This window comes from Nylanderia fulva, unplaced genomic scaffold (assembly GCF_048542155.1).
Source record: "Nylanderia fulva isolate GAGA-0341 unplaced genomic scaffold, ASM4854215v1 Scaffold390, whole genome shotgun sequence".
Taxonomy (NCBI): domain Eukaryota; kingdom Metazoa; phylum Arthropoda; class Insecta; order Hymenoptera; family Formicidae; genus Nylanderia; species Nylanderia fulva.
In genome coordinates this window covers 6,647-33,109 of record NW_028190467.1, presented here as the reverse complement: position 1 = coordinate 33,109, position 26,463 = coordinate 6,647, and the positions used below count along the sequence as shown (strand labels likewise).

At 39.7% G+C, this 26,463-nt stretch overlaps 3 protein-coding genes across 3 annotated transcripts; 1 reads left to right on the top strand and 2 right to left on the bottom strand.

Moving 5' to 3' along the window:
- Positions 1-1,596: 1,596 nt before the first annotated feature.
- LOC146721962 (uncharacterized) lies at positions 1,597-2,563 on the bottom strand. Its single transcript, XM_085485798.1, has 3 exons — positions 2,447-2,563; positions 2,132-2,251; positions 1,597-2,042 (listed from the first exon to the last, which is right to left on the bottom strand). The coding sequence occupies exons 1-3, from the start codon at positions 2,551-2,553 to the stop codon at positions 1,634-1,636; spliced, it is 636 nt and encodes a 211-aa protein (XP_085341924.1). The 5' UTR covers positions 2,554-2,563; the 3' UTR covers positions 1,597-1,633.
- Positions 2,564-8,633: 6,070 nt separating this feature from the next.
- Positions 8,634-10,335, bottom strand: LOC146721961 (uncharacterized). The gene has a single exon (XM_085485794.1). It carries the CDS (start codon positions 9,597-9,599, stop codon positions 8,634-8,636), a length of 966 nt encoding a protein of 321 aa, XP_085341920.1. The 5' UTR covers positions 9,600-10,335.
- Positions 10,336-22,920: 12,585 nt separating this feature from the next.
- LOC146721960 (uncharacterized) lies at positions 22,921-24,199 on the top strand. Its single transcript, XM_085485797.1, has 2 exons — positions 22,921-22,973; positions 23,057-24,199. The coding sequence occupies exons 1-2, from the start codon at positions 22,921-22,923 to the stop codon at positions 23,463-23,465; spliced, it is 462 nt and encodes a 153-aa protein (XP_085341923.1). The 3' UTR covers positions 23,466-24,199.
- The last annotated feature ends 2,264 nt before the right edge of the window (positions 24,200-26,463 follow it).

The following is a 26,463-nucleotide window of genomic DNA, read 5'->3' as shown; positions in this document are numbered from 1 at the left end:
AATGGATAATAGTATTGTCTTGTAAGTATGGTATACGGTCATCGGGCCCGCCGTCGCCCGATTTTCCGTACGGCGCCACGGTCCGTGGTCGAAATATCACCGCTACGACGATACGGCGTTTAACGGTGGAACATGAGTATTTTGAGGTCGAGACTCGGAATCATCTGTAGACGACTTAAGGCCTCGATAACATTGGTTTAAAAACGTATACTTATATACGTTTTTATATTACCGCTTTTATATAAATGTTTTATATAAACCTTTTATATTACTAATATAAGTATGCTGTCTTCTAAGCTGGGCAATAGAGCCAAGGAAACGAAACGAAAAATTAATTAAACGGAACTGTATCTCAATTTGAGATCCCAAAGTTCCACATATAAATTAATTTCGAAACTTACATATGGAGAAATAAGCGAGAAAAATATAGGTCCGAAAAGTCGCTGAAGCGGGAATCGAACCCGCGTCTTTCACTTTCCGGGCGACTGCTCTTACCAACTAAGCTATTCAGACCCTGTCGATCCTATATTTTTCATTTGCCTTTTTAGTAGATGTTAGTAAATACCGCCGTGATTAGCCCAAGGCGTGAATAAACTCAGAAATAAATATTTATTTCTGAGTTTATTCACGCCTTGGGCTAATCACGGCGGTATTTACTAACATCTACTAAAAAGGCAAATGAAAAATATAGGATCGAAAGGGTCTGAATAGCTTAGTTGGTAAGAGCAGTCGCCCGGAAAGTGAAAGACGCGGGTTCGATTCCCGCTTCAGCGACTTTTCGGACCTATATTTTTCTCGCTTATTTCTCCATATGTAAGTTTCGAAATTAATTTATATGTGGAACTTTGGGATCTCAAATTGAGATACAGTTCCGTTTAATTAATTTTTCGTTTCGTTTCCTTGGCTCTATTGCCCAACTTAGAAGACAGCATACTTATATTATTTATATTGAGAGCCGATAAAAATATTTATTTCTGACTTTTATATTACGTTTTTATATAAACGAGTTTATATACCCGCGATTTCTTATTATAACAGAAAATAAATAAATAAAAAACTAAAATAAACTTTAATAAATAAAAGTTATTTCAACTTGAAATAAAAATTTTAAATAAAATTAACAAAATTATATAAATTTTAAATACATATAACTTCATTTACGTGAAATGTTCATAAAGTTTGTAACTTTGGTTATAAAGTAAAAAATGAAGTGATTGAAAATGTGTACATTTATTAGCTTTTTTTTACCTTTGAATCCTGTAGAGTTACACATTTTTCCCAATGATGAAAGATCTAATTATTAGATCTAATTAAGATATAATTATTGTAAAAACCAACACACTTGTCTTTTAACAAAATTAAAATTAAACTTAATAAACTGTTCATAAATTTTATAAATTTGTAATAATATCTTATTAACATTTTTTAAAAGACAATGTGTCTATTTTTATAATTACTATATCTGACAGATCTTGTCAGGAAAAATGTGTAACTTCGCAGAATTTATATGTAGAAAAGATTAATAAATGTGTTTTACTACATTTTCTCCTTTAAGTAGGCAAAGGAACAAACTTTATATGAATGTTTTATGTATACATATAATTTAGTAAACCTTCAGTCTTATTATATCTTATTAATCTTCTTCGTCTGATAATTCTTGTGTTGAGTATTTTTTACTTTCTATTCTCTCTAGTATCTTAAGTTGCCTTTGTAAGATACTATTTCGTTCTTTTTGCAATTGTAATTGTTCTATTTGTAATTCATTACATTTTTTAAGCTCCGTCAGATATTTTGTACGTGTTTCTTGTTTGGCATCACTTTCTCTTTGTAGCACAGCACAGATGGATTCCTTAAGTGATTGTAGAGTATGCGCCAATTTGCCATCTCGTACTTTTGCTTTTGTATTTATTAAAGATGAGCAACTGCTATCCGTCATGGACGATTTGCTGCTACCTATTACTGATTGAGATTGACTGTTAACTGCAGATGGTGTCGAAGGTGGCGAGTCTAGTGCAATAGAAGATTGTTCTTCATTTACATTCCTATAATAGAAAACATTTTAAATTATATCTAAATCTAAAAATATATCTAGAAATGAATTAAAAAACATTTTAAGGAGATGATTACTCACTGAGACAAATGTTGACTGACCACTTTTTGCAAAATGTTTTCTTGAGAAACCATTCCATTGCGGCCAGCTACAAAAGATGGCACTCCACTGTGACTTTTTCCAAATAAGTTTATCATTTCACTGTAAAGATACATATGTATTCTATTACTTACTTGTTAAATACTAAATATAATACTAACTACTTAATAAAAACAGAATATTGTAAGAATGACAAAATAAAAATATGAAACAAATCGACTGAACTATTAATTATAATGTTTAATTCAAAAATATCATATATATAATTATATACAGAAAACACAAGATAGAACTTACTCTTTAAATGGAAGAGGTTTAGTGCCTTTTCCAGAACTATTTTTTCCCATGGTCTGTTTGATATGTTTATCCCATTTCTTCTTCAACAATTTAAATTTATTTTTCATGTGATTTTTAGTAGCATTCACTTTCTTGGAAGGATTCTGCTATCGCTTGAAACATAGCCTCTTTACTTTAATATTTTCTTTTCTGGAATTTTTTTTCATGCTGTTCATACTCTGTGAAAAACAACATTATGGTTTTATAGTCCCAAATAAAATAGCCATCATTATTGACACCAGAAGTATTGTCTTTTTCATTATCTGAGTCTATAATTGAAGAGTCCAATGAAGACACAATTGTAGGCGTGTGCTGCATAAAGCTTGTTACAGGAATCGTAACAGAAGAACTCTCATGGATTTTAATTTGAGGCTGAATTTCAGAAGGACCTGCTTTATTTAGTAAAGCATTCACAATTGAAGAGTCTAGTGAAGACAAAGTTGTAGGTGTGTACTGCATAGAGCTTGTTACAGGAACTGTAACAGAAGGACTCTCGTGGATTATAGTCTGAGGTTGAATTGTAGAAAAACTTATTTTATTCAGTACAGAATCCAAAGGCGCAGTTGTGGTTAGGAACTGTGTCGAGTCGAGTTTGTTGTAGCAGTTACAACAGAAGTACACGCAAAAGTCTGGGGAGGCTTAATTAATTTTAATGATACCAGTTTAGGTTTCACAGCTGAAAAATAAAACTATTAATATAGTACAATATTTATGCAATTTAAATTATCTTAGAATAAAATCATTTAATCTATCTCTTAGAATTTATTTTATTAGTTAATTAAGTAAAAATATAAAAAGTATTATGAGTATTTAAGTAATCAGCATCATATATAAAATTCTTACCTGAATACTTAAAAGAAGTTTCCATTGTGAAATATCAAGACAGTGACGGCGTAGCCGAATAATAAAAGCGAGATTATTGGACTACCCGACTCTTGAGCAGTGGATACTGTTTACAGTACAAGCTTCACACGCATGCGCGATAAAATAGCCCCAAATGCACCACCTTCGAAGGTGAGGCAAATAGAGCGTGCTCTTAATTGCTCCTTAGAGTATGCTCTAACGTGACGCGAACATCTAGTCGCCCACGAACGTATTGGAGCGCATTGGAGTGAGAAGGAGCATCTTAGGGCATGCGACGTGAACAAACCTTCGAAGTCATGCCGGCGGGGGCTATGCCCCTGGTAGGTTCAACCTTGCCGGATGAGTTTGGAAGGAGAGGACAGACTAAGAATGCACCAAACGTCTTAAGCCAAGGTGTAAGGCAACGTGCCGATGGCTGCTTGGCCACGAAGACGTGAAACAGCGCGGTCGCAAACGTTCCCTCTGGGGTACCTGCCGACCCCCCAGAGTAGCTAGGCTTGGTGATATCATGGAGGCTCTGAATCACTTGATACTTGTTCCTACCATACTCGTGGGATGAAAAATAGAGAAAAATGAAAAAACTAAAAATACATTCAAACCAAAGTTAACGATGAAACACAAACCCGGAGATAAAGAACAGGACCCGTTCAAGAGAAGGGAGTCTATTCCCAGATCACCACCACCATCGGCGAAAATAATAACTGGAGGAATAAATAGGCCTGCCTTGCTTTAGCGCTTTGCTTGAACAAGGTGAGGAGGCATACGACTCTCCGGCTGAAAAAAAACGACAAAACGCCCCAGTTCAAAAAATACCAGAGAAACTGATGATAATGATGTATTTATTTTTCCTGAACCTGTTCAAGAAAGCAGTGCGAATAGTGTGGAAAGAGAGAAACTGGAACAAAAAGGTTCACCGAAAGTTGAAAAGGACGACAAGGAAGTTACGCTAGAAGAAGTGAGATCTGAAAGAGTAGCTCTAGAAGAGTTTCTCTTTAATGAAAACAATAAAATCAATAAGAATACAATTAAGTTCATATTGTCTAAGTGGGTGCTACTAGAAGGGAAATTACAAGAGAGTATCGTTGAGAGAGAAAAATTAAAGTGTACTTACCTGGCATCAAAAAATTCTATCAGTTCGATGTCCTATGTTCAAGTGGCGTTCACTCCATGGTCCGGAACAGCAGCATCTGAAACAGAAAAAAAAGAAATTATCCAACGTACGCGGATTCAAGACTAATTCTTCGGTAATGATTGTTAAGCCTTTAAATGAAAAGGACAATTTAACGTGTGAGGATGTCAAAGAAAAACTTACAAAGAAAATGAATCCGTTAATTAAAGAAATAAGGATTAAAAGAATGAGAAAGGTGGGAGACAGAGGCATTCTAGTGGAAACAGAAGGTGGAAACGAATTAAAAAAGATCCAGCAGATAATAGAAGACAATGAATGCGGGCTGAAAACAGAGCTGCCTAAGAAAACTGGACCCAGTATGATAGTATATGACGTAGAAAAGTCGGTCACAAAGGAGCAGTTTATGGAACAATTTTGGTCTAAGAATGTTGAAAAACTTGGAATCGCCAAGCAGGAAAATAAAAGCAGGGTTAAATACAGATACAACACATTTGTTAAAACCAGAAATACTAATAACTGGGTAATAGAGGTGACAGGAGAGATAAGAAGAAAACTCTTGGTGCAAGAACGACTATATATTGACTTGACTGGAGATCATACAAGGTTAATGATTACTTAGTCTTGACTAGGTGCTTCCGTTGTCTAGGCTTAGGCCACAGTGTTAAACACTGCAAGGAAAAGACCCCCACTTGTGGACACTGTGGGGGGGGGGGGGGGGGCGGGCCATATAAGCACCAATTGCTCAGAGAGAGAGAGAAATCTGCAGTCTGCGCTAATTGTACAAGAGCTAAAAGGAAAGACACACATCATACTGTAAGTGACAAGAGATGCCCGGAGTATCTAAGAGTAACTAAAATCGTAAAGAATAAAATAGATTATACATAATGATAAAATTCTTTCAAATAAATGTTGGCCGTTCGCAGACGGCATCATACGAATTAAGATTAAAAGTAGAGGAACAAGGCATTGATGTGTGTCTGATACAAGAACCATACGTATTCCAAGGACAAGTCAAAGGCTGCGCTTCACTTGGTGCAAGAGTTGTTCAAAGTAATAAGGAATAAGGTGACAGATACAAAAGCTGCTATAGTTGTATATAATCAGGAAATAACTGTCACAAAAATCGAACAGTTTACGGACGAACATATAGCTTGCGCACATATAGTACATAATGAAGTAAACTTATATTTGGTATCAGTTTATTGTCAATTTTCCATGGAGCTAAACTATTTTATTAATAAGTTGGAGACTATAATAGAAACGTTCAAAAGCCACGACATGATCATATCAATGGACTCCAATGCTCACTCCAAAACTTGGTACTGCAAAGAGAACGACGCGAAAGGCGAATTACTCGAGGATTTCCTAATAAATAAAAATGTATACATTTTGAATCAGCCTGGAAACGAACCAACGTTCTCTACTATAATAGGAGAGGCCAATATAGACTTGACTGTGGTGAATAGTGGAGTCCTGAAGGATATTAATGATTGGAAGGTCTTCCCGAAAATGACTTCCTCAGACCATAATTGTATATACTTTGAACATAACAACAATAAAAATTCAGAAACAAATCAGGTGATCACAGGACAACTCTATAACTTAAAGAAGGTCAATTGGGATCAGTTTGGCGATGTTATTAAATCAGAACTCAATGGGACCTTTTGTAAAGAAATCACAAATACAAGTCCGGAGAACGCCGTTAATCTATTTAATAGAAAGATTGATCTTATATGCAGTAGCAATCTAAGTAGGAGAAGACCTCTGTCTAGGAAAACAGTACCGTGGTAGAGCGAACAACTGACAAACTTAAAGAAAAGATTGGCGGCATCTCGTAGAAGCTGTAAACGGTACAGGAAACTTAAATATGAAAAGGCGTATGAATACAGTTTTGATATATACTGTTACGTCCCGTTCGCAGTCGCGGCGTGTTATTCGCGAGTGTATGATTCGCGTTGCACGTACTCGAACTATTGCGCGAGACAACGTCGTATTACGGAAATTTTTCCGGGGATACCCACGACGAAGGGTTTTCCGACAAAGGTTGCACGATGCGGAGGAAAGGGAAAGAATGTGTTACCCTTAAAGTAGCAGTTACGGCGTGGAGCCTATCTGTAATTCTACAGTTATGATCGTGGTTCCGTCTTCTATCCTCGCCGGGACGCTATCTGGGTTACGCGAGTAGTCTTCGTATACAGACTCGCAAAGTTCGCATAGGTCACCCGCCCGAGAGAGGGTGAGGCGGTTGCTGCAAGTTCCGCAAACTATCCCAACTAATAATCCACCTATGGTTAGGCTATGTTTCCGGATCCGCGTCCAGAACAATTGAGAAGTTCGAGGTAATGCGGCGAAGCATGAAAGACAAAGAGCGGCTTTAGTTTCAAAATGGATGTACCCGATACCGACTTGACAGTAATACGGAGGCTCGAGAGGTATTAGGAGATTAACTCCTGGAAGAGGGGTTACACCTCTAAAGGGGATTGGGCACATCTATACTTGCCACGTTAGTTGTATTAAAAGATCATGCGTTGTTCGCTCGTAGGTGGTTGATGAGACCGGACGTTGTCGAGAGGTCGGTAAATGTCGGCAAAGTGAGTCGATGTGGCGTCGATATAACGTCGGCAACTATCGGTAACGATCGTCGGTAAAGGCCGTCGGTATAAGCCGGTGGTAAATCGTTGGTAAGATCGTCGATAAAAGAACGTACGTCGGTATACTGTTGGTAAATCGAGAGTGTTCTTAATAGTTTATTGGTTAAATGACTACTTTGTTGTACGGATTTACGAAGTTATTTCCTGAGACACAAAGATTTTTAAAAGATTGAATTATTTGCGTTTTTCCGTGTTAGAAGTTCGAGAGTTGTACCGTGTGCAGTGGACGACCCTAGTTTTATAGCCTGACCCTTTTTTTATAGCTTCCGCAGTGACGATGGAAAAGAGGAAAAATGCGTCGGAGATTTTTCTAGAATGTTCTCTTCCACGTGGTAAAACCGTCTCTGAATTTGCTAACACGCGCGATTCCTCAGGTTAACATGAATTTCACTTACCTTTAGTAGCACTTTCTTGATCGTGTCGGCTCGTACTTGGAGGTAGTGCGTGCGGCGAGGGTCGTTCACTGGGATGTTTGGCGGCGGCAGGCGTCGTGGTTGGAACGTTATTGGTATACACTTCCACTGTAGGAGTTCGTCGCTCTTATTATTTTTAATGTTGAAAATGTCCTCGTATTCAGGATCGGCCTGATACTCCACTCCGAGAAATTGAGAGTATTCCTCGGTCGCTGATTCACGATAGAGTCGGTTTAGTTTTCGTAGTTGATTCTTCCTTCCCGCGCGTCGCGTCTTAGGCATATTGAATTTGATGCATCCTCTGAATGATTACTCAAATAAGGAGGGTTGATATGCGGCGGACCTCACTATCAATTCCTTATTTTGGCAAATGCTGAGAATGTTAATTCTAACTGTGATGAGCGGTGGTCCGCTCCAAAACAGTTTAAATTATTCTGAATTCAAATGCCGTATGACAGATTTAAATGCTGTCGTATTTTATCACGGGAGTGGAAGTTTTGAGGAGTACTGAACACTAGTTTTCACACATGAATACACTGATTTATTCGTATAGTAGTACAGGATTTGAAACTAGAACTTAGAATTTAGACTTAGACTTAGAATTTAGATTTTAGAGTTAGGATATTATACTTAGAGTTAGAATTTTAGAATTAGAGTTAGAATTTGGACTCAGAGTTAGAATTTAGAAGTGCGACTGTACTGTTCGGTGTCGCGCAGAGAACTGACGAAATTCGGGACTGTTCTGAGGTCCTTCGTTTCGGCGGCTCGGGCCTGCGGCGGCCTGGAGAGGGGGAACTCTCCGGAGTAGGGACTCTCACCGTGGTGGGAGACCCTTAGGCGCTACGAAGCGCCACGCTTAGTTTCTAGGCGGAGTTAAGCGTCATGGCCGGCTTTGGCGCGTTTTTCAAATAATGTTTGATAGTCTTAGGATTTATTTCTTATAGATGGAAAAAAATTTACATACCCTGACATATTAATGAAGCCGGACGTGACACCTCCCCCCTTAGAAGAAAATGTTGGACCATGTTCCAACGTTTTCCGATCTTAGTAGTAGAATTTACAAGGTATAATTTTGTTAACTTATCGTTGATCTATACTCCTTCGTTAAGGAGGTTACGCAGTTCTTTGTAGTCTATGGGCACTTCACTTTGGACTTTTTCTGTCGGGGGTGCAAAAACTTCGGTCGTCGAAGGGGGATTTAGGGGTGTTAGCTCTTGTCCGTTGTCCTGGTTCTCGTCCGCTGGTTTTCCGAGGTGCAGTAAAACGTTTGTTACTGAGGTCCAAACGGCTCCCAGGAGGTGCAAACTCCATCCATATACGGAATGGAGTGCGTAGCCATGTATTAGTGTGTCGATAATTAGTTTGGCGACACGGACGATGACGAATATTCCGAGGATTCCAGCGCTTGCTGATCCGAAACTTACGAATCCTTTCCACAAGCGGGCTCCCGTATTTTCTGCTAGCTGGTCGAGGGTTTTCTCGTCCAACAGGTTTAGCATAGAGAGGCTTCCCGCGGGGACTTCTTGTCCCATTGCTCCTCTAGCAATTGTATTGAGCATAGAGGGTTTCTCCATGGGAAACATAATGTGGTCGCGAAGACGATCAAGGTCCTCGCTGGTATAGATGCCGCTGGAGGCGAGCGAATCCGGACTGACGTATCTCCATTGTGGTTTGGTTAGTGGTTGAATCATCGGCGGCGCCATTGATTCCACTGGCTTTGGAGTTAAACGATACCAGATGTTGTGTACTTGATACATCGCTGGAAGTAGTTCGTGGCAATCCCTGGGTGTTCCTGTTTTGGTAAGTATCCTTGATCTTGGCAACAGGAAGAGGGATTTGTTTTGGTGGGTGACGGGGAGTTCGTTGTAGCATCTTTCAGCTTGTCGTACTCGGCACTCCACCGGTACGCATTTGATCAAATGGAGGACTTCGCCTGCCGTAATGGCGGTGTAGCCTGGTGCCTTCATGATTCGATGCGCCATTTCGTCCGGGGCGATGCTGGCGAGAGAGAGAGCGTTTTGTAGAATTTGTCTCTCTAAAGCACATTTTTGTTCCATTATGTCTTGATACAATTGTGTCAATTGTGTTTTCAAGTGTTTTTCCACGTAAATGAATTTGGAATTTACGTAGGAAAATATATCGAGGTTATCGATTGGGACTCTGGAGTGGCCCTTAAACGTATGTCCAGGTTGAGTCTCGAGTATGCAGAGTTTGGGATGTTCCGTCCTCAAAATTCTGTAGCCGCACACATTTATTTCCGTGGTTCGTGCTAAAGCAAAAGTGGTTTCTTGCGTGGTGACTGTGTAGATAGTCGGTGATTCCCTCTGTGTGGGCTTAGATGAGAGGCGGTGCGCTAGGCCTTGGTAGAGAACGTCGTAGCGATTGAAGTGGCAGTTATCGCTGGGTAGCGCCGTCCAATATGTGGTTGAGCCATCTGCGTCGTTGCATTCTCCTTCAGCTACGGGACATCGAGCACCGGAGGGTAATATTACTTCATTGGTGCTATGTCTGACGGGGAGCTCGAGTCTTCGGGTGGTAATTTTTATAGATGCTTGAACGACCACGTTATCCCAAGTGCCAAACGGGTCGCTGAACTGAGTTCCGAAGCATGTTCCGTCGGTTCTGGTGGTTCCTGCGAGGGTCAAGCTACGGTGGTTGGTGGTATTCACCTTGATGTCCGTGATGAGGCCGTTGTTTCCCAGGAATATAGTTCCGGTGTTGTATAGTTTCTTGCAGGTTTCTGCCGATACTTCGCGGATGTATTCGCGCCTTCCATTGTGCACCAAGGATACATGTGAGTGCATCCCACAATAGTAGATGGTTCGATCGATTTCAACCTTACATTGGAGTCCGATGGTGTGGTCGAATTCGCTCAGTTGTAGCAGTTGTATATATACTTCTTCATTGTCCGCTTCAATGTTATCTAGGTTACATTCTCTGATATCCGTGAGAGATAGTGAAGTAATGTTTAGACCATGCCCTCCGCAGTCATAACCTATTAGTCCGTCAGAGGTTATGGCTAACAGCGAGACTGCTATTAGGATACTAGCGTAGGTCTTCATTCTACTGAGGTTCGTCGATTACTGGCCGGTCCTCCGCCGATGCATCCAAGATATAGTCGTCTGGCCCGGAGTGGGGGTCTTCCTCGATAGGGTCTTGATGTGGGGAAGTTTTTAGCTTGTCTTCGTGTACAATTTTTGTCTTATTTCTACTTATGGCTAACTTAACGTTACGATTACCTAAGAGACTAATGATTTTATAGGGACCGGTGTATTGATTGCTTAATTTGCCTTTATTTGGTTCTTTTAATAAGTACACGTAGGTTCCCGCTTGAAACTGTTGGGCGTTAACTCGGCGGTCGTAGTAGACCTTTGACCTTTGTTTAGCGGCTATTAAGTTTCCGCGGGCGACGGCTTGGGCGTCACTCAGTTTGTTAAAAAGGTTTGTAAGATAGTTAGCGTAACTCTCGTCCGTAACGTCGGCGACATCGGGGTAATTGGAAGGCAACTTGGCTATCCTCCCAAAGACTAATTCATGGGGAGTATATCGCGTCCCTTCGTGTACGCTAGTATTATAAGAAAATGACGCTAGTTTTAAGTATTTGTCCCAATCATTGTTTCTATCTACGTATTGCTTTAAGTATTCCCACAAGACATGGTGGGATCGCTCTATTGAGCCATTAGATTGCGGCCGGTAAGCCGTCGTTTTGAAGTGCTTAATTTTAAACCTTTTTGCTATGTTACGCATTAGGCTATTTAGAAAATGCGATCCCTGATCTGTTAGAATAGCTTTTGGCGCTCCGAAGACGCATATTAGTTCATTGGTGAACGCGTCAGCTACGTCAATCGCGTTAGCGTGTTGCAGAGGGATTGCTAAGGAATATCTTGTTAAAAGATCTTGTATGGTAAGTATATATTTGTTATTAGTCCGTGTGACGGGTAACGGTCCCATAATGTCCATCGAGATTTTATCGAAGGCTGTGCCAGGAGTGTCCGTTAGAACCATGGGTTGTCTGGTCTTTACGCGGACTAATTTTTTTAGTTGACAAGGGCGACAGTTTTTTATAAAAATTTGAATGTCATTTTTCATACCGTTCCATTGGTAGCGTTTCTTTATACGTTGGTATGTTTTTGTGATGCCTTTATGGCCACCGATCGCTGAATTATGATTTTCGGCGATAATGTTTTCTCTCTCGGTTTTTTTGGGAATAGATATTTCGTTATTACAAATGAATATTTTTACATTAATTTCGCTTAGAATGCGCGTTAGTAAAGAGTGTACCGCGTTCCAGGGGACGTTGTCGATATCGCCTCTGGCTAATGAGATAGAAGACAGTTCCAATTCTCTGACGACATCCAACAGCGATTGTAATGATTCTTGTAGTATCTCTTTTTCGGTAATTCCCGATTCGCGTTCTTTAACGACTAACGATATAATTTGGCGATTTCCGTCGCGGTTTACCTTTGCCCTGGCTAGAGCTGCTCCTCTAATCGTGGGCAAAGATTTGTTCTCTTGGAGCATGCGAGCTCCAAGGTCGATTGGTGTACCTTGTTGTGTGACAAAAACGACTAGGTTATCCTTACGCGTGACGAAATTATCTGGGATCGATATAACTTGCGGTCCGATTTTAGTTCTTTGCACGAATCGATCATTTATATTATCGAAAATAGGGGTGTCGTCGCTAGGATCGGAACTGTTGTCGCTCTCAGTCTCGCTTATTTCGCCGGTTTCGTCATTGTTAATATCGTCGTTGTTGATATCGGTTTTGTTAGAAGATCGCGTGTTTGGTGGGTCGTCTGTATCGTCGCTTTCCGTTTGCTGCGACGATCTTCCGATTTGTTGCGGCGTTTCGACGGATCGCCTTTTTTTTGGGTTAAATAATGATTCCTCGGAACTGGAGAGTTCTCGGGTTTGTTCAAGAGGTAGGATTTGCTTTATCACGTTTAGGTTAGCAGGTTGGATTGGGTTTCGGGAAAGTGCATCGGCGTTATCGTTAATTTTTCCCGGCTTATACACTACGCTATATTCGTATTCCGCAAGTTTTAAGCGCCATCGGATGAGCCGTGAGGTGGGGTCCGTTACGGAATGCATCCACACCAGCGGTCTATGATCCGTAACTAGTGTAAACTTTCGTCCATATATATAAGGACGGAAGTAATTGACGCAATAGACGATAGCTAGTAGTTCCTTTTCGATTGTTGAATAATTTTTTTCTGCGCTATTCAAAAGACGAGATGTATAAGTAATGGGTAGGTCTTTGCCGATTTCCCCCTGGCTCAAGACTCCTCCGATAGCGTAACCGGAAGCGTCTGTTGTGACGACGAAAGGTCGCGTAAAATCGGGAAATTGGAGAATGGGCTTAGAGCATAATGCATCGCGGAGTTTCGTAAAACTCTTTTCTTGGTCGTTTTCCCAAACAAATGCTTTGTCTTTCTTTAGCAAGTCTGTAAGGGGCCGTGCAATTTTAGAAAAATCCGGGATAAATCTACGATAGTATCCAGCAAGGCCAAGGAATTGTTTAATATTTTTCGCGTTGCGGGGCCTGGGGAATTCCTTTACCGCGATTACTTTAGATGGGTCTGGTTTTACCCCATCGCTGCTAATTATGTGGCCCAAATATCCGACTTCCTTGCGCAGAAATTCGCATTTGTCTGGTTGGAGCTTCAAGTTAGCCTTGCGTAATCTCTCGGCTAGTTTGTTGAACTTGATTTCGTGTTCCCGGAGTGAGCTGGCGTACAATACGATATCGTCGAGATAAACGAAAAGTTCGATTCCTTGTAGTCCGCATAGAACCTGATCCATGAGTCGTTGGAACGTCGCTGGGGCGTTTTTTAAGCCGAACGGCATTCGCTTGAACTCGTAATGTCCATGCGGTGTCGAGAATGCAGTTTTTTGCGCGTGCGACTCGTGCATCGGTATTTGGTGGAATCCGGACGCGAGGTCGAATACACTAAAGTATTTTGCGCTGCCTAGCTGATCGAGAATTTCTGTTATGTTCGGCAAAGGATACGCGTCGCCTATCGTCTTTTCGTTTAGTGCTCGATAGTCCACGACCATTCTCCAACGCTTGTTTCCCTTCGAATCGGGTTTCTTAGGTACTATCCACAAGGGTGAATTATACGGTGATTCCGAATGTTTAATTACATCGTTGTTTAGTAATTCTTTTATTTGCTTGTCAATTTCCTCCTTGTGGATTGGAGGGAAACGATATTGTTTGGTATGTATGGGTTGATCGTCGGCTGTCGTAATTTTGTGAGATAGCAACCCTGTGTACCCTAGCTTCTTGTTTGGCAGGTGAAACAAGTCGCTGTACGTTTCTATTAGGTTAGTTACATGGTTAATTTCTTCTTTGTTTAGATGGTCGAGACGAAGGAGATCCCGGATAGTGGATTTCTGTTCGACAGAGGATAACTCTGTGGTTGAGGAAATAGAAAGGATTTGGTTTGATGACCCTAAGGTTGCATCGGATTCGCTTCCGCTAGAGATTTGTTCTATTTCCTGGAGGTCTATCGTAGGGACCACTAACTCGCGGTCTGTATCACTAGCATTGATTGCGTGGAGGTATGCCCTTCCACCGTGATTAGTGACTATCGCTTCTCCGAGGAATACGTTTTCGCAGACGCTAAGACGCGGGACGTATCCTACTGCAACGTCGGAATTTTGTACGTTGACGTAGAACGTTGAGCGCGATCGAGCAGGTACTACTATAGTTTCGCGCTGCGAGAAAGGAATTTGAATATTTCGCCAGTACACTGACCCTTCCTTGAGATTAATGCTGCTAGCATCTTGGAGGAAGTCGGATCCTAGGATCCCTTCTTGAAGGATTGGGAAATTATTTGGTACCGCGTGGAGATAGAGGGGATAACCCATGTACACGATTTCGGTGGACCCGAGTGTTTTTATCTTCTCGTTTGTAATACCGCTAAGGTACAACGTGTCATCTTGACGGATTTTAACCTCGGGATGTAGATTTCGAATTTTAATGAGATTAGGGGCGGCCCCCGTATCTATCATAAATGTTGTTTCTTGTAAAAGTCCGTCAGCAATTAAGGCGACGGTGGGCGCGTGTGAATGACCGGGTAAATTTAATGTTGCGATTCTGGCTTCTCGGTACTCGTTCCTTCGACTAGATTTATCGGACGGGTCGTTTGGGGAGAAGCCCCTTGGTGAAGTGTACCCGACCTTCCCGCAGGGCTCGATGCGTTTCCCGTCTCATTCTTCCGCGCGTTATTATTGTATTCGCGTTTTCTACACTCCTCGATTTCGTGTCCATTGTTTTTACAATAGCGACACCATTTGTTAAGGCGGTCATTTTGACGAAGAAGAGCATTATTAGAGTTCGCGTTATTATAGGTTTGCCGTCTGTCGTTGTAGGCTGGACGATCCTCTCTTTCTCGCGTTACAGGGGGTCTCGCGTAATTGTTACGCGATAAATTATTCGGATAACGCTCTCGAGAATAATTTCCATTGCGCGGAATAGTATCAGTTTGCGCCTGGCGTGTATATTCATTACGTGGGGGGTCCGGTTTGCGACGGTCGCGCGGCTTATTTCGATCTCTGTCCAGCTCCTCTCTCTTTGCAAGTTCCTTTGCCCTTGCAAATGCCTCAAACGGTACGGAAAAAAGGCGTCTATCCATCTGCAGTCTGTACTGAAGAGGTAGACCGTCACAGAATGATCGTGCCGTGAGTTCGTCGATTTCGAGAGCAATTTCGTCGTTCACATTTCCCGTTGTACGGCGCTTGGCATCTAGGATCGCGGATCTGAGTTCCTTAACACGACTAATGTAATCTAACATATGCTCGTGTGGTTTCAAGTACACCGTACTAAGTTCTCCTTTATATTGATCGATTGTTTTCGCGGAGCCAAAAGCGTTATTGAGTAGGTCTATTAATTGTACGACACTTTCGCAAGGTTCGTCCTCGACGGCGTAATAGGCGCGTCCACGAAGTTTAGTTTTTAGCAGAGCAGTGAGGTTCCGCTCCGAGGAAGGAGGAATAATTTCCCGAGCGCGACGACATGCTCGCGTGAATTGCCCTAGTGGTACGTTATATCCGTCGAAAAAAGGTACAGATTCCGTTGCTTCGCGAAATGAGACCTTGGGGAGTTGAGGCGACTCCATATGTGGGCCGGGTTGCCCGTTTGAATCGTCGAGGGACAATAAGGGTTGTCCAGAGAGCCGTAGAGACGGACTGGTCTCTCTGCGGAGACGAGCTACTTCCCGGCGCAATTCCTCCATTTCAGCGAGGATGCTATCTTTTAACGCCGTCATTTCTCGAGGAGCGGCGTCCTCCGAAGTTTTTTGCATTATTTCTCTAAGGGTTTCCAACTCGCGCTCTCTCTTATCCTGCTTTTTACGTTAGTCGGTTAGGTAGGCGGCTTCGTCTTTCAAACTATTTTCTTTAGACCTTAACGCGGCTTCCCTAGTCTTTAGTCTAGTCTGAGTTTCGGCTAACTCGGTTTCTCGTTGTTTTAGTTTCAACTGAATTTCAGCTAACTCTGCTTCGGAAAACTCTTTCCTCGTTCCCTCCTTTTCTACCGAATCTTCCCTTTCTCCTTGTTTCCGGCGCGTGTCAACCATAGCTCGGAAATTACGTATCCCACCGCTGTCACCAATTTTGTTACGTCCCGTTCGCAGTCGCGGCGTGTTATTCGCGAGTGTATGATTCGCGTTGCACGTACTCGAACTATTGCGCGAGACAACGTCGTATTACGGAAATTTTTCCGGGGATACCCACGACGAAGGGTTTTCCGACAAAGGTTGCACGATGCGGAGGAAAGGGAAAGAATGTGTTACCCTTAAAGTAGCAGTTACGGCGTGGAGCCTATCTGTAATTCTACAGTTATGATCGTGGTTCCGTCTTCTATCCTCGCCGGGACGCTATCTGGGTTACGCGAGTAGTCTTCGTATACAGACTCGCAAAGTTCGCATAGGTCACCCGCCCGAGAGAGGGTGAGGCGGTTGCTGCAAGTTCCGCAAACTATCCCAACTAATAATCCACCTATGGTTAGGCTATGTTTCCGGATCCGCGTCCAGAACAATTGAGAAGTTCGAGGTAATGCGGCGAAGCATGAAAGACAAAGAGCGGCTTTAGTTTCAAAATGGATGTACCCGATACCGACTTGACAGTAATACGGAGGCTCGAGAGATATTAGGAGATTAACTCCTGGAAGAGGGGTTACACCTCTAAAGGGGATTGGGCACATCTATACTTGCCACGTTAGTTGTATTAAAAGATCATGCGTTGTTCGCTCGTAGGTGGTTGATGAGACCGGACGTTGTCGAGAGGTCGGTAAATGTCGGCAAAGTGAGTCGATGTGGCGTCGATATAACGTCGGCAACTATCGGTAACGATCGTCGGTAAAGGCCGTCGGTATAAGCCGGTGGTAAATCGTTGGTAAGATCGTCGATAAAAGAACGTACGTCGGTATACTGTTGGTAAATCGAGAGTGTTCTTAATAGTTTATTGGTTAAATGACTACTTTGTTGTACGGATTTACGAAGTTATTTCCTGAGACACAAAGATTTTTAAAAGATTGAATTATTTGCGTTTTTCCGTGTTAGAAGTTCGAGAGTTGTACCGTGTGCAGTGGACGACCCTAGTTTTATAGCCTGACCCTTTTTTTATAGCTTCCGCAGTGACGATGGAAAAGAGGAAAAATGCGTCGGAGATTTTTCTAGAATGTTCTCTTCCACGTGGTAAAACCGTCTCTGAATTTGCTAACACGCGCGATTCCTCAGGTTAACATGAATTTCACTTACCTTTAGTAGCACTTTCTTGATCGTGTCGGCTCGTACTTGGAGGTAGTGCGTGCGGCGAGGGTCGTTCACTGGGATGTTTGGCGGCGGCAGGCGTCGTGGTTGGAACGTTATTGGTATACACTTCCACTGTAGGAGTTCGTCGCTCTTATTATTTTTAATGTTGAAAATGTCCTCGTATTCAGGATCGGCCTGATACTCCACTCCGAGAAATTGAGAGTATTCCTCGGTCGCTGATTCACGATAGAGTCGGTTTAGTTTTCGTAGTTGATTCTTCCTTCCCGCGCGTCGCGTCTTAGGCATATTGAATTTGATGCATCCTCTGAATGATTACTCAAATAAGGAGGGTTGATATGCGGCGGACCTCACTATCAATTCCTTATTTTGGCAAATGCTGAGAATGTTAATTCTAACTGTGATGAGCGGTGGTCCGCTCCAAAACAGTTTAAATTATTCTGAATTCAAATGCCGTATGACAGATTTAAATGCTGTCGTATTTTATCACGGGAGTGGAAGTTTTGAGGAGTACTGAACACTAGTTTTCACACATGAATACACTGATTTATTCGTATAGTAGTACAGGATTTGAAACTAGAACTTAGAATTTAGACTTAGACTTAGAATTTAGATTTTAGAGTTAGGATATTATACTTAGAGTTAGAATTTTAGAATTAGAGTTAGAATTTGGACTCAGAGTTAGAATTTAGAAGTGCGACTGTACTGTTCGGTGTCGCGCAGAGAACTGACGAAATTCGGGACTGTTCTGAGGTCCTTCGTTTCGGCGGCTCGGGCCTGCGGCGGCCTGGAGAGGGGGAACTCTCCGGAGTAGGGACTCTCACCGTGGTGGGAGACCCTTAGGCGCTACGAAGCGCCACGCTTAGTTTCTAGGCGGAGTTAAGCGTCATGGCCGGCTTTGGCGCGTTTTTCAAATAATGTTTGATAGTCTTAGGATTTATTTCTTATAGATGGAAAAAAATTTACATACCCTGACATATTAATGAAGCCGGACGTGACAATACTGCAGACTAAGAAGGGACTACAAGAGAGAGATTGGAAAGGCAAAAAAGGACTCGTGGAATGATTTCGTGAACCGGAACACTACGAAAAACCCTTGGGGACTGGCATACAAGCTAATGATGGGAAAGATTAAAAATAGTAATATCCTAAGTACGATTAAATTAGGTAGCGATTTTACAACTGATTGGACTTCATCGGCGAAGAGACTTTTGGAAACATTAATGCCGGATGGAGAGGAAAGTACAGAAGCAGAGGATTCACAAAACATAAAGAACAGATATAGCGAATACTTAAACTACAATATGGAACAGGAAATAAGAATGGACGAAATAGATGAAGCAATTAAAAGAACAAAGAAGAAAAAAGTTCCTGGTCCGGATTAAATAACAGCGGAAATATTAAAAATTGTTTGGAAGGCAGGAAACGCCTTTTCATATTTAAGTTTCCTGTACCGTTTACAGCTTCTACGAAATGCCGCCAATCTTTTCTTTAAGTTTGTCAGTTGTTCGCTCTACCACGGTACTGTTTTCCTAGACAGAGGTCTTCTCCTACTTAGATTGCTACTGCATATAAGATCAATCTTTCTATTAAATAGATTAACGGCGTTCTCCGGACTTGTATTTGTGATTTCTTTACAAAAGGTCCCATTGAGTTCTGATTTAATAACATCGCCAAACTGATCCCAATTGACCTTCTTTAAGTTATAGAGTTGTCCTGTGATTACCTGATTTGTTTCTGAATTTTTATTGTTGTTATGTTCAAAGTATATACAATTATGGTCTGAGGAAGTCATTTTCGGGAAGACCTTCCAATCATTAATATCCTTCAGGACTCCACTATTCACCACAGTCAAGTCTATATTGGCCTCTCCTATTATAGTAGAGAACGTTGGTTCGTTTCCAGGCTGATTCAAAATGTATACATTTTTATTTATTAGGAAATCCTCGAGTAATTCGCCTTTCGCGTCGTTCTCTTTGCAGTACCAAGTTTTGGAGTGAGCATTGGAGTCCATTGATATGATCATGTCGTGGCTTTTGAACGTTTCTATTATAGTCTCCAACTTATTAATAAAATAGTTTAGCTCCATGGAAAATTGACAATAAACTGATACCAAATATAAGTTTACTTCATTATGTACTATATGTGCGCAAGCTATATGTTCGTCCGTAAACTGTTCGATTTTTGTGACAGTTATTTCCTGATTATATACAACTATAGCAGCTTTTGTATCTGTCACCTTATTACTTTGAACAACTCTTGCACCAAGTGAAGCGCAGCCTTTGACTTGTCCTTGGAATACGTATGGTTCTTGTATCAGACACACATCAATGCCTTGTTCCTCTACTTTTAATCTTAATTCGTATGATGCCGTCTGCGAACGGCCAACATTTATTTGAAAGAATTTTATCATTATGTATAATCTATTTTATTCTTTACGATTTTAGTTACTCTTAGATACTCCGGGCATCTCTTATCACTTACAGTATGATGTGTGTCTTTCCTTTTAGCTCTTGTACAATTAGCGCAGACTGCAGATTTCTCTCTCTCTCTGAGCAATTGGTGCTTATATGGCCCGCCCCCCCCCACAGTGTCCACAAGTGGGGGTCTTTTCCTTGCAGTGTTTAACACTGTGGCCTAAGCCTAGACAACGGAAGCACCTAGTCAAGGCTAAGTAATCATTAACCTTGTATGATCTCCAGTCAATATATAGTCGTTCTTGCACCAAGAGTTTTCTTCTTATCTCTCCTGTCACCTCTATTACCCAGTTATTAGTATTTCTGGTTTTAACAAATGTGTTGTATCTGTATTTAACCCTGCTTTTATTTTCCTGCTTGGCGATTCCAAGTTTTTCAACATTCTTAGACCAAAATTGTTCCATAAACTGCTCCTTTGTGACCGACTTTTCTACGTCATATACTATCATACTGGGTCCAGTTTTCTTAGGCAGCTCTGTTTTCAGCCCGCATTCATTGTCTTCTATTATCTGCTGGATCTTTTTTAATTCGTTTCCACCTTCCGTTTCCACTAGAATGCCTCTGTCTCCCACCTTTCTCATTCTTTTAATCCTTATTTCTTTAATTAACGGATTCATTTTCTTTGTAAGTTTTTCTTTGACATCCTCACACGTTAAATTGTCCTTTTCATTTAAAGGCTTAACAATCATTACCGAAGAATTAGTCTTGAATCCGCTTTTTAGTGTAGTACGTTGGATAATTTCTTTTTTTTCTGTTTCAGATGCTGCTGTTCCGGACCATGGAGTGAACGCCACTTGAACATAGGACATCGAACTGATAGAATTTTTTGATGCCAGGTAAGTACACTTTAATTTTTCTCTCTCAACGATACTCTCTTGTAATTTCCCTTCTAGTAGCACCCACTTAGACAATATGAACTTAATTGTATTCTTATTGATTTTATTGTTTTCATTAAAGAGAAACTCTTCTAGAGCTACTCTTTCAGATCTCACTTCTTCTAGCGTAACTTCCTTGTCGTCCTTTTCAACTTTCGGTGAACCTTTTTGTTCCAGTTTCTCTCTTTCCACACTATTCGCACTGCTTTCTTGAACAGGTTCAGGAAAAATAAATACATCATTATCATCAGTTTCTCTGGTATTTTTTGAACTGGGGCGTTTTGTCGTTTTTTTTTCAGCCGGAGAGTCGTATGCCTCCTAACCTTGTTCAAGCAAAGCGCTAAAGCAAGGCCTATTTATTCCTCCAGTTATTATTTTCGCCGACGGTGGTGGTGATCTGGGAATAGACTCCCTTCTCTTGAACGGGTCCTGTTCTTTATCTCCGGGTTTGTGTTTCATCGTTAACTTTGGTTTGAATGTATTTTTAGTTTTTTCATTTTTCTCTATTTTTCATCCCACGAGTATGGTAGGAACAAGTATCAAGTGATTCAGAGCCTCCATGATATCACCAAGCCTAGCTACTCTGGGGGGTCGGCAGGTACCCCAGAGGGAACGTTTGCGACCGCGCTGTTTCACGTCTTCGTGGCCAAGCAGCCATCGGCACGTTGCCTTACACCTTGGCTTAAGACGTTTGGTGCATTCTTAGTCTGTCCTCTCCTTCCAAACTCATCCGGCAAGGTTGAACCTACCAGGGGCATAGCCCCCGCCGGCATGACTTCGAAGGTTTGTTCACGTCGCATGCCCTAAGATGCTCCTTCTCACTCCAATGCGCTCCAATACGTTCGTGTCACCGGAAACAAGATGGCGACTAGATGTTCGCGTCACGTTAGAGCATACTCTAAGGAGCAATTAAGAGCACGCTCTATTTGCCTCACCTTCGAAGGTGGTGCATTTGGGGCTATTTTATCGCGCATGCGTGTGAAGCTTGTACTGTAAACAGTATCCACTGCTCAAGAGTCGGGTAGTCCAATAATCTCGCTTTTATTATTCGGCTACGCCGTCACTGTCTTGATATTTCACAATGGAAACTTCTTTTAAGTATTCAGGTAAGAATTTTATATATGATGCTGATTACTTAAATACTCATAATACTTTTTATATTTTTACTTAATTAACTAATAAAATAAATTCTAAGAGATAGATTAAATGATTTTATTCTAAGATAATTTAAATTGCATAAATATTGTACTATATTAATAGTTTTATTTTTCAGCTGTGAAACCTAAACTGGTATCATTAAAATTAATTAAGCCTCCCCAGACTTTTGCGTGTACTTCTGTTGTAACTGCTACAACAAACTCGACACAGTTCCTAACCACAACTGCGCCTTTGGATTCTGTACTGAATAAAATAAGTTTTTCTACAATTCAACCTCAGACTATAATCCACGAGAGTCCTTCTGTTACAGTTCCTGTAACAAGCTCTATGCAGTACACACCTACAACTTTGTCTTCACTAGACTCTTCAATTGTGAATGCTTTACTAAATAAAGCAGGTCCTTCTGAAATTCAGCCTCAAATTAAAATCCATGAGAGTTCTTCTGTTACGATTCCTGTAACAAGCTTTATGCAGCACACGCCTACAATTGTGTCTTCATTGGACTCTTCAATTATAGACTCAGATAATGAAAAAGAGAATACTTCTGGTGTCAATAATGATGGCTATTTTATTTGGGACTATAAAACCATAATGTTGTTTTTCACAGAGTATGAACAGCATGAAAAAAAATTCCAGAAAAGAAAATATCAAAGTAAAGAGGCTATGTTTCAAGCGATAGCAGAATCCTTCCAAGAAAGAGGTTATGTGAATGCTACTAAAAATCACATGAAAAATAAATTTAAATTGTTGAAGAAGAAATGGGATAAACATATCAAACAGACCATGGGAAAAAATAGTTCTGGAAAAGGCACTAAACCTCTTCCATTTAAAGAGTAAGTTCTATCTTGTGTTTTCTGTATATAATTATATATATGATATTTTTGAATTAAACATTATAATTAATAGTTCAGTCGATTTGTTTCATATTTTTATTTTGTCATTCTTACAATATTCTGTTTTTATTAAGTAGTTAGTATTATATTTAGTATTTAACAAGTAAGTAATAGAATACATATGTATCTTTACAGTGAAATGATAAACTTATTTGGAAAAAGTCACAGTGGAGTACCATCTTTTGTAGCTGGCCGCAATGGAATGGTTTCTCAAGAAAACATTTTGCAAAAAGTGGTCAGTCAACATTTGTCTCAGTGAGTAATCATCTCCTTAAAATGTTTTTTAATTCATTTCTAGATATATTTTTAGATATAATTTAAAATGTTTTCTATTATAGGAATGTAAATGAAGAACAATCTTCTATTGCACTAGACTCGCCACCTTCGACACCATCTGCAGTTAACAGTCAATCTCAATCAGTAATAGGTAGCAGCAAATCGTCCATGACGGATAGCAGTTGCTCATCTTTAATAAATACAAAAGCAAAAGTACGAGATGGCAAATTGGCGCATACTCTACAATCACTTAAGGAATCCATCTGTGCTGTGCTACAAAGAGAAAGTGATGCCAAACAAGAAACACGTACAAAATATCTGACGGAGCTTAAAAAATGTAATGAATTACAAATAGAACAATTACAATTGCAAAAAGAACGAAATAGTATCTTACAAAGGCAACTTAAGATACTAGAGAGAATAGAAAGTAAAAAATACTCAACACAAGAATTATCAGACGAAGAAGATTAATAAGATATAATAAGACTGAAGGTTTACTAAATTATATGTATACATAAGACATTCATAAAGTTTGTTCCTTTGCCTACTTAAAGGAGAAAATGTAGTAAAACACATTTATTAATCTTTTCTACATATAAATTCTGCGAAGTTACACATTTTTCCTGACAAGATCTGTCAGATATAGTAATTATAAAAATAGACACATTGTCTTTTAAAAAATGTTAATAAGATATTATTACAAATTTATAAAATTTATGAACAGTTTATTAAGTTTAATTTTAATTTTGTTAAAAGACAAGTGTGTTGGTTTTTACAATAATTATATCTTAATTAGATCTAATAATTAGATCTTTCATCATTGGGAAAAATGTGTAACTCTACAGGATTCAAAGGTAAAAAAAAGCTAATAAATGTACACATTTTCAATCACTTCATTTTTTACTTTATAACCAAAGTTACAAACTTTATGAACATTTCACGTAAATGAAGTTATATGTATTTAAAATTTATATAATTTTGTTAATTTTATTTAAAATTTTTATTTCAAGTTGAAATAACTTTTATTTTATTAAAGTTTATTTTAGTTTTTTATTTATTTATTTTCTGTTATTTTGATAAACAGCGTGACAAAGCTGTATCAAGCTCTGCAAGAGAGGAAAGCTACATTTACTTATTGAGTTCTTTTAGTTGAAAAAAGCTGCATTTATTTATTGAGTTTTTTTAATTGGGAAAAGCTGCATTTACTTATCGAGTTTTTTTTTTACATAATAAAGCAGCATTATTTACTTGCAGTCAAACGTACAAAACGTGATTGAAAATCAAAACTGTCATTTCTTGTTCAATTTACATTTTTTTGTTAATTATCGATAAAAAATCATAATAAAATATATATTTGCATTATGCAGTTATATTTCTCTATTTGTATGAAAAATAGGCGTATATGACTGGCAATAAAAGACTGATGTATGGATAAATTTTTAACAAAATTGTTTTATTTGTTGTCTTACATATTACATAAGAATTTATTTTATAAAATTTAATATCAAACTTTAATAATTTTTAATTAAAATGAGCTGAATAGAAGATATATAATCGTAATATTCATAATTATTAATAAATGAAATATATTTGTGTAATCGTTATGGTTATAATCGTTATAATCTTGAAACTATAATTGTACATTGTTTCCTAATTTTTATAACTAAAAAAACATAAATATTTGAAAGCACTTTAATAGTTTTGTACATTAAATACATATCATACATATTTTTAATTGAACGACACAGATTGATACAATGCAGTATGTGATATGTCGACGTTGACAACGACACGATATTGATATTTAAAAAAATAATAAACATAATATTTAAATATTAATATTAGAACATAATATTTAAACAAATTTATTTGGATACTCTTATTCAAATCATCGTTGAAACAGTTGTCTACATAATTCGTCTCTGAGATCGCGACCATGTCGATCATCATCCGGATCTTCATTTCTATCTGCTGCTGGGACATTATGTAACAATACCTGCGCATTTATATCAGCATGGTTGTCGACTTCAGGTTCTTCCATGTGTTGCAAATCATCCAAGTCAGCCAAATTGTGAAGAACGCAGCAAGCGAAGATGAATTTGACGATAAATTGCATATTCCTCAACTTGAGGAAATATAACTGTCTGAAACGTTGTTTCAGTATTCCAAATCCATGCTCAACTGAAATTCTGCATTGACTGTGTATACGATTAAAATTTCTTTGGGCCTGTGTCAAATGTCCATTATCCCGATATGGAGTAATTAATTGGAGAAGGCATGGATGTGCAGCATCTCCAAGAAGTATGCTTCCATCTAAAATAAAAGCATGTATATTTAAAATTAACAGCTAAGGCTAAGGCTGCTTTTTGATATTCATTCTGCTAGTTGAAAATCTATATTTTATATTATGTACTACAGATTTATAATACTGGCAGTAAATATCAAAACGTAGCCTATGAAAACATTTACAGTGAAGTATATATTTTAATCATAAATCTTACAGATATGGCAATGCATAGTCAACCACATCTACATACACAGAAATATTGAAAAATGTTTCTTTTTTTAATCTCCTCCGGACTTTCGAATACAGAAACTGTTGACGCATGTCATAAATTTGTATAATCAATAGACTCTTATATTAATCGCTCGTATATCAACGGAAAGGTTCGATCGTTCGAACCGACACACGACAACATTATCGACCTTGTTCACCATCCCATGTGATAAGAGTCACGCTGTCACGTGTACATTTTATTTACTCCTATTCTTTCGTTGCTCCGATTCGCCGAAACAAACATCCGATCCCGAGAAAGAGAGGATTCCGTGACGAAAACTCGGAACTCTCCCGAAAACCGAGAATCAGATCTCTGCGAACCGTGCTATCGATCAGCTGCAAATACAAGTAAACATATGTTCGTTGCTGTAATCACTTTCCTCTCGGAGCGAGCCTTCACGAGGCTGTACAAGCCACCAGTTGATCAACAATAATTTGAATTAGAGCGACGCCGTCGCGCCTACTGATATCGACAACAGAAACTATAGATAATTACCAGTTCATATCTACAAAATATCTACGATTTTAACCGAATTGAATAAGAAATATAAAAATATTTGATTAAAATACAGTAATTAATTATGAATGTAATAAGTTCATACTTCCACAAAATATTGGCAAATCTTCTGGGCTTTATGACCACGACCTTTAGTCGTACGCACTAGTAACGGACCCGCGTAATCGACGCCGGTATGATTAAAGGCGCGTGAAGTCGGGTTCACGCGGAAATCCGGCAGGTCGCCCATAAGCTGTTCGGGCACGCGTGCATTCTCCCGTGTGCACACAATACATTGGTAGAGGACGGTACGCACAGTGGCGCGAGCGCGAATTAGCCAATACTGTTGTCGCAGGAGCGTGAGTGTGAGTTGCGGACCGGCGTGTAGGGCCGCAACATGAATCTGTTTGATAAGG